We start from the raw sequence: 13,238 nt of genomic DNA on the forward strand, positions 1-13,238 counted from the left end.
AAGAGTGTCGGGCGGGAGCCGGCAGGGCAGTCCTGCACACGCGCGCGCGTGCATGTGCAGGACTGCCCTGCCGGCTCCCGCCCGACGCTCTTCCCTCTTGAGGCAGCATCCCCGAGGACTCCTTAGGAGCCTCAAGAGGGAAGAGCGTCTGGCGGGAGCCGGCAGGGCAGTCCTGCACACGCGCGCACTCCCCGGCTGCTAAGGAGTGCTCCTTAACAGCCGGGGAGTGCACGCGTGCGCAGGACTGCCCTGCCGGCTCCCGCCAGACGCCAGCCTGCCCTGCTTCCTCCACAGTGAGAGGGGAGGGCGTGACTTCCCGGGCTTGCTGATTTTCCGGCATATAAGACGACTGGGCGTATAAGACGACCCCCCCAACTTTTGAGGTGATTTTCATGGGTTAAAAAGTCGTCTTATACGTCGGAAAATACGGTACATCTAGGTGCATCAGCATGTCTCACCCATACTACATACATTAATCCCTGACACACACTAAAAGTGTTTACACAGCATGTACACCTAGACAGCACAACAAATATGGAGTTAGTGATTCAGAACCTAGACATCACAACTTAGATCACAGCCAAACTGCATGTACCTTAAATAGAGGTAATTTACTCCTAAACATATCCCAGAAAACTGATTCTGGTTTTATCTGATAGCTTGACTTTCAACAAAACCAAACAAAATCCCTGCATTGGCAACTTTATTAAATTATTAACTGCAATGGCTGCACAAATCAAACAACAATCTTGGCATGCAAGTCCTGGAGCAATCTCCATTTCCCTGTCTGATCTCTCCCATAGAAGTGTTACAAGAAACAATGTGAAGGCATTATGGTCTAGTGCAGGGGTCGGCAACCTAAAAAAGAAAAAGAGCCACTGGGAACCGGTTCCATCACAAATTAAAAAAAGAGGGAGCCGCGTGCGTGTGTCCATGCACGCGCATGCGCAAAAAGGTTTTTTGCGCATGCGCGGACGCACGCGGCTGCCATTTTTTTAAAAATGAGATGGAACCGGTTCCCGGTTGCCCGATGGCGACGGCCCGTCTGCAAAGCTGCCGCTTTCGGCAGCTTTGCAGACGGGCCGTGGCAGCTTCCTCAAAGAGCGGCGCCCCTGCCCATTCCGAGAGGTGCGCGCGCACCTCTCCGAACGACCGGAGTTGCGCGCGCACCTCCCCAAACCTTTGGGGAGGTGCGCGCGTACCTCCGTGCGAAGGGGCAGCGGCGCCGCTCTTTGAGGAAGCTGCTGAAAGCGGCAGCTTCCTGAAAGAGCGGCACCGCTGCCCGTTCGCGCGGAGGTACGCGCGCACCTCCCCAAAGGTTTGGGGAGGTGTGCGCGCAACTCCGGTCGTTCGGAGAGGTGCGCGCGCACCTCTCGGAATGGGCAGGGGCGCCGCTCTTTGAGGAAGCTGCCACGGCCCGTCTGCTAAGCTGCCACTTTCGGCAGCTTCACAGACGGGCCGCGGCGGGCTTCCTGAAAGAGCGGCACCGCTGCCAATTCGCGCGGAGGTACGCGCGCACCTCCGGTCGTTCGGAGAGGTGCGCGCGCACCTCTCGGAATGGGCATGGGCGCCGCTCTTTGCGGAAGCTGCCGCGGCCCGTCTGCTAAGCTGCCGCTTTCGGCAGCTTCACAGACGGGCCGCGGCGGGCTTCCTGAAAGAGCGGCACCGCTGCCCATTCACGCAGAGGTACGCGCGCACCTCCGGTCGTTCGGAGAGGTGCGCGCGCACCTCTCGGAATGGGCAGGGGTGCCGCTCTTTGAGGAAGCTGCCGCGGCCCGTCTGCTAAGCTGCCGCTTTCGGCAGCTTCACAGACGGTCCGCGGCGGGCTTCCTGAAAGAGCGGCACCGCTGCCCATTCGCGCGGAGGTACGCGCGCACCTCTCCAAAGGTTTGGGGAGGTGCACGCGCACCTCCGCCCATTCGGGGAGGTGCGCGTGCACCTCTCCAAACGGGCGGTGCCACTCTCCATTTGGAGAGGTGCGCGCGCACCACTGCCCGTTGGAAGAGGTGCGCGCGCACCGGGCGGCTGGGAGCCGCAAGAGACGGCTCAAAGAGCCGCATGCGGCTCCGGAGCCGCAGGTTGCCGACCTGTGGTCTAGTGGCTAAGGCACCAGGCTAGAAATCAGGGGATTGTGAGTTCTAGTCCTACTTTAGGCATAAATGGTGGCTGGATGACTTTTGGCCAGTCACTCTCCCTCAGCCCAATTCACCTCCCAGGGTTGTTGTAGGAAAAACAGGAAGAGGAAGACATATTAGATATGTTCAGTGCTTTGAGTTATTTATGAAAATAATAAAGGCAGGATAAAAAAAATCAAAATGATAAGAATAAATTATCTGAAAGTCTTAAAATCTCAGGACTTTGTGTGAATAGTTCTCCTATGCTGTCTGCAAAATGACCCACCTAGCACCCACCTTGATGTAATTTCTGTGCAGGCCCATAGCTAACGTAAAAATTTGAGGCAAGGATGGAAGGAGATATTTTAACTGAGTATAAAGGAGCACCTGAAACTTCTGTTGCAGAAGCTGTTTCTATTCAAGGTGGAGAATATATTGTGGTTATTAGAATCTATTTGTAATCTGTCCTTTAGTTATTTTTCATTGCTGCTGCTTCTTATAAGTTCCTTCAACCTTCTTGTCGGTTGATCCCTATTTCAGTGGTTTATTTCCAGTGCAAATCTTACTTTATGTTATTTCTTAACCTGATTTAAGATTTGGGAGGGTTGAGGTTACCGAGTTGAAAAAAAAATCTGGAACTTTTCCTTTTACAAAAGGAAATAAATCCAGCCAGGCAGCCACCTTAATCAGGAATTTAACAGAGCTGAGGTGTGTCTCAAAGGTGCTTTTTCTTCAAAAGGCAATTGGACTGGTTTTTTTTCCCTTGAGTAAAAAAATAAAATAAAAAGCTGCCTCTGAGACAACTCTGACCTGGGTGACTGAGAATCTCCACAGACATCTAAGGCGTGTATTTGCCCTGCGGACAAAACCATCCCAGTTCCTCCCGCCAGCCAGTATCCGCGTGAAAAAAACAAACAAAAAAAAAACCCAAAACGAAACCAAAACGAAGGCGGGAGTAGAAAGAGGTGCCACCGTGGGTCAAAGTCTTTTCTTCCAGCCGGTCTGCACGTCCGGGCCGATCCCCAGAGAACAGCTGGAATGGTGAGCTTAGTGCAGGGGTCTTCAAACTTGGCCCTTTTATGACTTGTGGACTTCAACTCCCAGAATTCCTCAGCCAGCTTTGCTGGCTGAGGAATTCTGGGAGTTGAAGTCCACAAGTCATAAAAGGGCCAAGTTTGAAGACCCCTGGCTTAGTGTCTCGAGGGGCCACGGAGGACCCGGGCAGGATGGTGCTGGCAGATCGGCGGACCCCGGGCAGGGAGGGTGACGGCGAGGCGAGGCCAAGCAAGGGACGAGGCTCTCGCCTGGCTTTTCGCCAAGGGGCCCCTCCCGGCGCAGAAGGGGAAAAGCCGCCGCGACGCCTCTTCTTGTGTGCGGGCTGCGCCGCACGTCCCCTCGAATGGAAAGATGACGCTCCGGCAGGAGGAAGGCGGGAGGCGTGTCTGCCCGGCGGAGCAGAAGATCTTTCAGCCCAGGCTGGCTTTAGCTGCGGGAGAGGCGACATGTCGCTGGTGTCTTCTCGCCGCCTGTGTCGGGCGCTGCTGCTCCTCCTCCTCCTCCTCCTCGCCCTGCTCTCCAGAGGCGCTTCCGAGGAAGCCCCGACGGCGGAGCAGCGCTGCTTTTGTCAGGTGAGCCGGGCCGGCAGTTCAGCGGGTGCCTCCTTCGCCCATCCCGTAGGGCAGGGGTAGGCAACCTTGGCTCTTTTATGACTCGTGGACTTCAACTCCCAGAATTCCTGAGCCAGCATGGCTGGCTCAGGAATTCTGGGAGTTGAAGTCCACGAGTCATAAAAGAGCCAAGGTTGCCTACCCCTGCCGTAGGGTCTCACTCGGCAGATCCGAAATAGGTGCCGCGGGAGGAGAGCCGCTCTTCCCCGCGTGGCACCCGGCTTTGCTGGGGAAGCTTCTCTCTACAGTAGCGGGGCTCGGAGCCAGGCGGCGGCGACCCGGCTTTGGGCTTGGGGCAGATGTCCGAATGGGGGCGCGCCTCCTTCTTTGACGGCCCCCCGTCTGGAAAGGAAAGGCTTCACCCCCTTTCCCATTTCTCCCTGGATGTTTGGTGGGGGGATTTGGGGCAAGAGTTGCAGTACCGTAAGCGCCAGGGCGGCGGGCTGGAGCTCTAACCCTCGCTAGGTAAGCCCCAAGGCGCAGGCATTCTCTGTAATTAAACCTGGGATCATAAAAGTGGAAGGGCCATTAACGCTACGGATCCTACCTTTCTGGATAACTCGTTCCCACGGGCTATCTGGTTCTGTGAGGAGAAATTATGGCTTTTGGAAGGGCTAAAAAGATTAGGAGAAAGGGGCTTTGATGCTAAAAGGCATTGTAAAGCTATCCTAGCGTGCTACAACATCTTTATTGCACCTACGATATTCAGGGCTTTTTTTGTCATAGAACGCTCAGAACGGAGTTCCGGCACCTTTTTTGGATGGAACCTTGTAGGGTAGGCAAGGCGGGTTGTATGACATTTGTGAATTCCGGCACCTTTTTCTTTTACAAAAAAAGCATTGGCTATATTATGGTTAGAGGGACGCGGTGGCTCAGTGGGTTAGGACGCTGAGCTTGTCGATCAGAAAGGTCGGCAGTTTGGCGGGTCGAATCCCGAGTGCCGCGTAACAGAGTGAGCTCCTGTTACTTGTCCCAGCTTCTGCCAACCTAGCAGTCCGACCGCACGTAAAAAATGCAAGTAGAAAAATAGGGACCACTACAGTGGGAAGGTAACAGCGTTCCGTGCGCCTTTGGCGTCTAGTCATGCCGGCCACATGACCACAGAGACGTCCTCGGACAAGCGCTGGCTCTTCAGCTTTGAAACAGAGATGAGCACCGGTCCCTAGAGTTGGAAACGACTAGCACGCATGGGCAGGGGAACCTTTACCTTTACCTTATATTATGGTTGGTGGCTGTTTCTTGGTGTTAGTGGAGTCTACATTCTTTTTTAAAAAAAGGATTCATCTCAACTCTCTTCTGTGTAAAACAAATTGTTGAAAGAAAGTTGGATGGAGGAACAGGAAAGGATGTAGAGCATCCTTTCCCAGGCTGGTACCTTCTAGATGCGTTGTAAACTGTTGGAAATTTTGCAGTTTGGGTTGGGCTTAACTACAGGGACCCAGATACTTGGTATGTTCCTTAGGATAAGTGGCTATCTTGGTAATTTGCTGTTTAAAAAAGTTTTTTAAAAAATTCATAATAATGAATGGGAGGCTACTGTGTTGTAAAGCAAAGAAGCATCGACCTCAAACACCCTGTGTAGTATTTTTAATTATACCCTTAGGCCAGGGGTCCCCAATCCCCAGCAGCCAGTCTGCACAAACAAACAAAGCCCCATCCGTGGGATGGAGGCAGCACACAAAACCACGCACCCTAATTTGAGTTACTTGAACCAGGTCTGAGAATTTCAATCCCAAAATACTGAGTCTGGAACTTTACATAATTGCACAACAGTAGACCTCATTGAACTTATTGTAACTTCTGAGTGGACATGTAGAGCAAAACAACTAAAAATTGTTTCTCTGATGTGGCCCCTGGTTGTGTGGACTAATCTCTCATCTGAAACTAGCTTGTCACATCCTAGAGTAGACCAACCCTCGATAAAGACAAGAGCTCTTCCAAAGAGTTTTTGTTATTGATTAGAAGATAATGTCTGTGAGTGGGATGGGTGACTATTTTTAATGTGTAGTTTTATTATGATTTATTCTAATGGACAGTTTCACTTAACTGTGGATGATTTATTGCACTGTATTATGTTGTAATTGGAGGAGTCATTATACAATATGGTAGTATACAAGAAAGATTCCAAGTTTTCTTGTGGCTTCTCAGAAACTAATTGCTGTTATCTCTGGGTGGTTGTGCTAAGTATTCTTAAAGTTAGTCTATTTTTATTGCTAATTACCATGCCTATGATAAGAATTAAGTACCAGCAGAAGGAAATGTTTGTAGCTCAGGGTTGAGCTGTGGGGTCCTTGGTGATCTATGAACTTGGTATTCTTGCAGACGTTTCATTACCAAACTACCCGTGTTTCCCTGAAAGTAAGACCCGGTTTTATAATATTTTTGCCTCCAAAAGAGGCAGTAGGTCTTACTTTCGGGCGGTGTCATATTTTTTGTGACACCTGCCTCACCTCACGGCGGTGGAGCCAACAGCCCCATCCAGCACTGGCCCACTTCTGCTGTGGCCACTTGCGGCAGGAGGCTGTGCGGCACATTGCGCTGTCGCCGCCCCAACAACTCAACTTTTTTTAGTCCCACGAACTCCGTTTCCATGCAGCAGGAGAGAAACACGCCATAGCTGGAATGCCATCTAGCTCTGAAATGGCAGAGGGGGACCAGGTGGGCCCCGCCCATCCTCCGTATGGTAGCATGGCAGTCCGGCTTGGGAGGGGAGTGAAAGGGAGCAAGGAACGGCTTGGCTTGTGGGCCCTGAAGGAAGTGGGTGTGAGGTGGGTAGGGCAGCTCCACCTTCTCCCCCACCTGCCTTGCCTCGTTGTGGCGGCAGCAGCACTGTGTTGTGTGGCCTCCTGCCCCATTGCGGCAGCCAGGTGAGACAGAGTGGGTGGGGTCCTAATTAGGTTTTATTTTTGGAGTAGGGCTTACATGAGGCCCATCCCCACAAATCAGGGTAGGTCTTTTTTTCGGGATGGGGTTTATTTTCGGGGAAACACGGTAGGTAACATCATCCGCATATTAAAGATCATCCTCATATCGCTGCTCTCATTTGCCAGCACTGATGATGTTGTCTAGTTTGGTAATGAAACTTCTGCAAGAGAGCATCAAGGAACCCTGTAAGAAAAAGTAACCGGATGGTCTCCAGATATTTAGGAATTCCATACCATTAATTCTAACCTTCATTGCTCATGTCACAGGATATAATCCAAAGAAGGTTCCAGATTCCTGATTTGTGTGCTGTTTCAGATTAAGGCCTTGTTTTTATTAATAGGAACGTGTGTGTTTGAGGTGACACACATGATTGAGACCCGAATTAACTTTTTTTGAATATATGCTCCAATGAACATCATCACTTTTTTCAAGGTCCCTATTTACTGTGGTTGACTCCCGTCTAGGTAGATTGTGATTACTGTACTGTCAGACCTGCCACAACTTAACCCTCTAGGTAGAAATAATCCTTGGCTCCATTTGTTCAGAAAGGTATAGTTTATTAGAGATGAAGTGTATTACAGTAGTTTCTTTCATATATTGCGATTCATGCAGTAGGCTAAGCTGTAATGTCTTCTTGTTTATGATTTACTATTATACAAAGTCAGCCTATTATCATGTGTTCAGCAAGTAATCCACAGTTAAGAAAAGCATAATTCATTGTGTTGTACAAAAATAGCTGAGCTTGTTTGAGGCCAAATTGCGTACATCTCCAAACTGATGTATGTTGAGTTGGAGTATCAGGCCATGTGGAGAGCATTGTTACAGAAAGGATGCTTTAAAGCAGACATGTCAAACTCACGATGTCACGTGACATCGCACAACGTATCAGGACAGTTTTGCCATTGCTGGCAATGGGGTGGGCGCGGCTTCTGGATGACGCATCCAGCCCATGGGCCAGCAGTTTGACACCCCTGCTTTAAAAACATAGCTAGCAGAAACGTATTCCAGAATCACTCTGAATTGCGATTGCAGGGTTTACTCTAATCCTAACCTTCTTCACTGATCTTTCCTGAAATCAGCATTGCAAGAACAGCATACTCTTGATTTTTTGGTTTTGCAATTCCCTTCATTTGCCCATGTTGGTGTATTGATTGGTTCAGGCAGAGTATAATATAAATTGATTTTAAGAGGTAAATGTTTATTTCAGAAGAAGTAATAAGGCACATTCATTCTGAAATTAATAGATATCCCTAATGACTAAGAATGAAAATTAGTTCACTCAAATTCTTACTGAGCTTTATATTCAGTGCTTTCATCTATAGCAAGCATGTCAAACTTGCGACGTAACGTAACGGAGCTTTTTCCCCATTGCTGGCAATGGGGTGGGCTTGGTTTTGTCGCGTCCAGCCTGTGGGCTGGCAGTTTAACACCCCTGATCTATAGGTATATTGCCCCTATTCTTTATCAAGGGAAGAGTTTATTGCTAGAAGACTAATTTTGTCTAGCATGGTTTGAGCATCTTTTAAGTTAAAGGGGCTCTCCCATCTTGTGGGACTGAATTCTAGAATATATACACAATATGTAATGACTGTGCTTAAGGTGCATTTCTGTTTGGCCTTTGTGAAGTTCTTACTGGTTGGCTCCATTGGATGATGTGATTTTTTTTTAGTAGGAAGCATACATTAATAAACATACACTGATTAAAAATAATTGTATGCATTTGCAATGCTTGCCAGTCAAACCAACTCTCTCTGGATCATACAAGGAAGTGAGAAATTGCTGTAGGACTTCTTCAACAAATTTTGTTAGCACTTCAGTGTAAAACTTTTAATTGTGACTAATAACTTGAGTTCAACTAGGTGGAAGACAAATGGGTAGCTGTAGGAATATCTCTCTCTCTCTCTCTCTCTCTCTCTCTCTCTCTCTCTCTCTCTCTCTCTCTCTCTCTCTCTCTCTCTCTCTCTCTCTCTCTCTCAACTTCCTTGTAAGGCCACATGCTATAAATCTCCCTTCCCCGGAAATTAATCTTTTCTGAGCTGTTTTTCAGAGACTTGTCTCAATTTAGTTTCTGAAGCAAACAATCACACTGGTAAAACAATAACTGAATCACTGAGTAATTTGAGTACATTTGTTTTCAATGATAGGTTACTGAATGGATCTCTTCTTCCTCCCTTTAAAGGATAAAGGATGATGAGTAAATTAATTTAAGCCCTGCCATTTTTGTTTAAAAAACACCCAAGTCATGAAAAGAATCAGTAATGCACACAAACTAGAATAAATGCTTGTCTTTCAACCAAACTAAATATATAACAATTTTATTGCTTGTCACTTTTAAGTTGTTGGTTTTTTTTTAAAAAAAGAAAGCCCGCATAAGTGGAATGGTTTTTACTGCCCATGAGAAAAATAGGGATCAGATGTTTTCTTTTGGGGTGACACTTCCAACTTTTGCACGGTCTCAAACAAAAATAAATGTAATCTTGGATGGCTGAAGGAGGCTTCTGGACGGGGTGGAGATGTAATTTTGTTTTACTGAGGAGGTTTGGATGGAGAACAACAGGCTTCAGCTCAACCCTGGTACGATGGAGTGGCTATGAGTGGGGGAATTCCTTTTATCTGAGGGTTTACCATCTTTGGTATTGGATGGGATTGCACTGCTCCAGTGAACCTGGTGTGTAATCTGGCGGTTCCTCCAGAACTCAGGGTTCTTGCTTAAGGAGCAGGTAACAGTTGTGGGTAGGAGAGCCTTTCCTCAGTTTTGTGTTGTGTAACAGTTGTGCTCTTTCCTGGATTGGGAAACTCTTTTCTTAATCACTCACATCCTGTTCATCTCAAGTATGGACTAGTGCAGTGTGCTGTACATGGGGCTACCCTTGAAAAATACCCAGAAGCTGCAGCTGGGGCAGAGCGTGGCTACACAGATAGTTCTGGGAACCCCCGGAGTGCATGTGTAACATTTCTGCTGTGTGAGCAGCATTGGGTGCCAGTTTGCTTCTGGGTCCAATTTATGGTGTTGGTTAAATTGGTGCTTTTAACCCTTTCATAAGATGGGACCAGGTTACCTGAGGAACCGTCTTGTTCCAATTACATTAACCAAGTCAGGCAGAGGCAATACGTTACAGATCTCATCTGATAAACATTTCTGATCAAATTCGGACCGGTGAATCTAGGAAGAAAATCTTTCTACCATTGCTATTTTACTTAAAACCAGAAGTAAATACCGATTTCCAGCAAAAACGACATAAAATTAGGTCATGTGATCGTGAGAACCTGCAAACAGCCATAAATGTGGGCTGGTTGCTAAGTGCCGGACGTGTGATAATATGACCTTGAGGAGGGCAACCGTTGGAACTTCGGTATTGGAACATAGGGACCTTTGGGGGGAATCCATAATTTTGAATGGTTACTAAATGATTCGTTGTGAGTCGAGGATTATCTGTATGCCTTGTAGCTGAATATAATATGTATAAGGTAGAAGTTCCTGTGGATTTTACTCCACTATTCATTGTGGACTATAGGGGGCGGTGCTTATCTCTGTTTCAAGCCCATTGAGCTGTCCAAAGACATTTCTGCGGTCATGTGGCCAGCAAGTAATACATATACATGAAAGAAACCTTACTAAATTTGGTGAAATTTTAATTTAGACAAGTGAGTCCAGATTTCTGTGTAAGAGAAAGAGCCACTCCCTTATAGTTTAATATATCATAAGATGGTTGTCAGGTGCAAGAATTAAGGAACAAGGATAGAGGTCTTACAAGTTTATTTCATGCTACCTGTCCACAAGAATCTGAGCTTCTAACGGTCGAGGTGAACTGGCACCAGATAAGGCTCAACGGACTTCGTGTGTGTAGGGGTGGACTTAGGTCTCTTACTGGAGGGTTAGAGACTCAATCTGATGATGTATTTGACCCCACCCTTGATTTCTGCCTGGGCACCTCCTACACTGAGGTAGATAGTAGAGTTCTTTAGTTTGGCAAGATTCTGTTTCTACCATGTTTTCTCCAAAGTAAGACCTATCCCGAAAATAAGCCCTAGCTTATAAGCCCTACCCCCCAAATAAGCCCTAGTTTTGGGGTGGGGCGCATGCCTAAAAATCAAGCTAGGGGAGGGGTGGGGGAGTGGAGCTGCCTCCCATCCCCTGATGCCTCTTTTGGAGGCAATAAAAATAAAAAAAAGAATGGGTCTTATTTTCGGGAAAACACAGTAGGTGTGGAACAATAAAAAATTCAGTTTGGAAGAATCACCAGTTGTCATTCTTGGTTTGGGGCCTGTCAATTTGGACATAATGGCCAATCAGAACATGGTACGTGTGTGCATACTTTCCTCTTTTTAATAGCAAAAGCCATTGAGCAAGTCCAAGAGAGTTGATCCAGTAAGAATGCTAGCTTGTTTAAAACAAAAAAACCCTTTAGGATTCATAATCCAGAAAAAAGTCCTCATAGTACTATGGGGCAAAGCCACAGCTACTGGTTTGAGTAACACTAAATTAAGCAAAATATCCTTTCCCCTCAAAAAAGAAGTGTAAAAATGGGAGGCAATGGGAGAAGGCGGAGTGAATGCCTCATGTCCTCTTCTAGTTTCAAGCATCTTTGGACACATTAAGAGCACAATTTTCTATCAAGCATAGAGATAATTTGGATCTCTGGCGTTCAGATTTTTTTTTTACTAAATGCTGAGTAAATTGTTAAGTTTTGCTCTTTTTAAAATATCTAATCCTCTTTTTTTTCTCATTAGGTCACCGGCCATTTAGATGACTGCACTTGTGATGTTGAGACAATTGATAACTTCAACAATTATAAACTTTTCCCCCAATTGCAAGAACTTCTACAAAGTGATTATTTCAGATATTACAAGGTAACTGTTAGAACTGATCTACTTTTCATATGCATATACGCCCATATTCATCATAGCATTCTCTTTTTGGGGAAAGCATTGTCATGCAGAGTGGAGTAATAAACGCTAGGCCAAAGAAATTAAAAACATATAGTAAGAAAAAGCAGGTAAAACTTTTATGCTTACAAACAATCTTTTCACTTCCATGCCCACTTACTAAGCTATCTCCTTTAAACTTATCACCTGTCTTGTTTGAGGATCTTACTAGCTCCGTCCAACCGAAACATTCTAAAACTTTCAGGCTGAGGAAGTCTGGGAGTTGAAGTCCACGAGTCATAAAAGAGCCAAGGTTGCCTACCCCTGGGCTAGTCTAAAGGAAAGAAGAAATAGCGGAGACATGATAGCAGTGTTCCAGTATCTGAGGAGCTGCCACAAGGCAGATGGCACCAGGTTGTTCACCAAAGCACCAGAGGGAAGGATGAGAAAGAATGGTTGGAAATTGATCAAAGAGAGAAGCAACCTGGAATTAAGGAGAAATTTCCTGACAGTGAGGACAATCAAGCAGTGGAACAGCTTACCCCCAGAAATCGTGGGCGCTCCATCACTGGAGATTTTTAAGAAGAGACCTGTCTGAGATGGTATAGGTTCTCCTGTTTGAGCAGGGGGCTGGACTAGAAGACCTCCAAGGTCCCTTCCAGATTCTATTCTATTCTATTCTATTCTATTCTATTCTATTCTATTCTATTCTATTCTATTCTATTCTATTCTATTCTATTCTATTCTATTCTATTCTATTCTTTTTAATGTTCTCAAAGTGTTTATAAATCTATTTATCATCTTTTTCTTAGGGGACGAATATAGCATTAATTTCAGCTACATTCTTCAACTTATGATTCTTACCTTGAAATAAACCTCTGAATTACTCCATCCAACATTTCCTCACTTTCATTTCATCCCAAATCATTTTATCATTTTGATCTGTAAAAATAATTTTTCATTCCGCTAGTATAACTCCATAAACATCTGTGATATCCCAAACTCTTGCTTTTCACATTGTTACAAGAAGCCGCCATGTTCTCTTTCCCCATTCATTCATTTAGATTACAGTAATTTAACTTCTGATATTTTTTCATACTCTTCAGAACCCACCATAAAATAGTTCCAGCATTTTCTATTTTTTTAAAAATGCTGGGTTTTTTTGAGACTGCTTATTGTACATATGTAGGCATGTTTACTTTTTTTAGGAATCAAATCTGAGACAAAGATCTCAGCCTTACTTTTCAAATTCTTAAAAATTATATTCATAAAGGAAAAAAAGGTTGTTTATGTGATATATCTAGTTTGGTGAAAAATAATGGTTAAGGCACCATGCTAGAAACCAGAAAACCAGTAAGTGACCAGCTTTAATTGTAGTTCTAGTCCTGCCTTAGGCATGAAAACCAGCTGGGTGATTTTGGGCCAGTCACACACTCTCAGCCCAACTCACCTCCCAGGGTGATTGTTATGAGAAAAATAGGAGGAGGAAGAAGTATTAGGTATGTTGGCCACCTTGAGTTGTTTATCTAGATAATAGAAGTAAGAAGTCAATAATTCAAAGTATGGTTTAATGGATTGTCAAAAATATATTGCATTTAATTCCAACACCAATTCCAACATTTCAGCCCATTTTTCAGTTGCATGACTTAGCCTTGGTTGAAATATG

General features: G+C 45.9%; 2 protein-coding genes across 3 annotated transcripts in view; one reads left to right on the forward strand and one right to left on the reverse strand.

The window, feature by feature from the left end:
• Positions 1-3,557: 3,557 nt before the first annotated feature.
• ERO1A (endoplasmic reticulum oxidoreductase 1 alpha) overlaps positions 3,558-13,238 on the forward strand; it is a 33,814-nt gene continuing 24,133 nt past the window's right edge. Inside the window, exons 1-2 of the mRNA XM_083378262.1 lie at positions 3,558-3,742; positions 11,438-11,557. Of these exons, the coding sequence (XP_083234388.1) occupies positions 3,617-3,742; positions 11,438-11,557 (246 nt within the window). The 5' untranslated portion in view covers positions 3,558-3,616. The remainder of the gene's footprint in view (positions 3,743-11,437; positions 11,558-13,238) is intronic.
• GNG2 (G protein subunit gamma 2) overlaps positions 13,008-13,238 on the reverse strand; it is a 432,181-nt gene continuing 431,950 nt past the window's right edge. For both annotated transcript variants that reach the window (XM_083378506.1, XM_083378507.1), the window contains exon 4: positions 13,008-13,022. The gene's annotated coding sequence lies outside the window, so the exon portion shown is untranslated. The remainder of the gene's footprint in view (positions 13,023-13,238) is intronic.

Source organism: Vipera ursinii, assembly GCF_947247035.1.
Source record: "Vipera ursinii genome assembly, chromosome: 1".
Lineage (NCBI taxonomy): Eukaryota > Metazoa > Chordata > Lepidosauria > Squamata > Viperidae > Vipera > Vipera ursinii.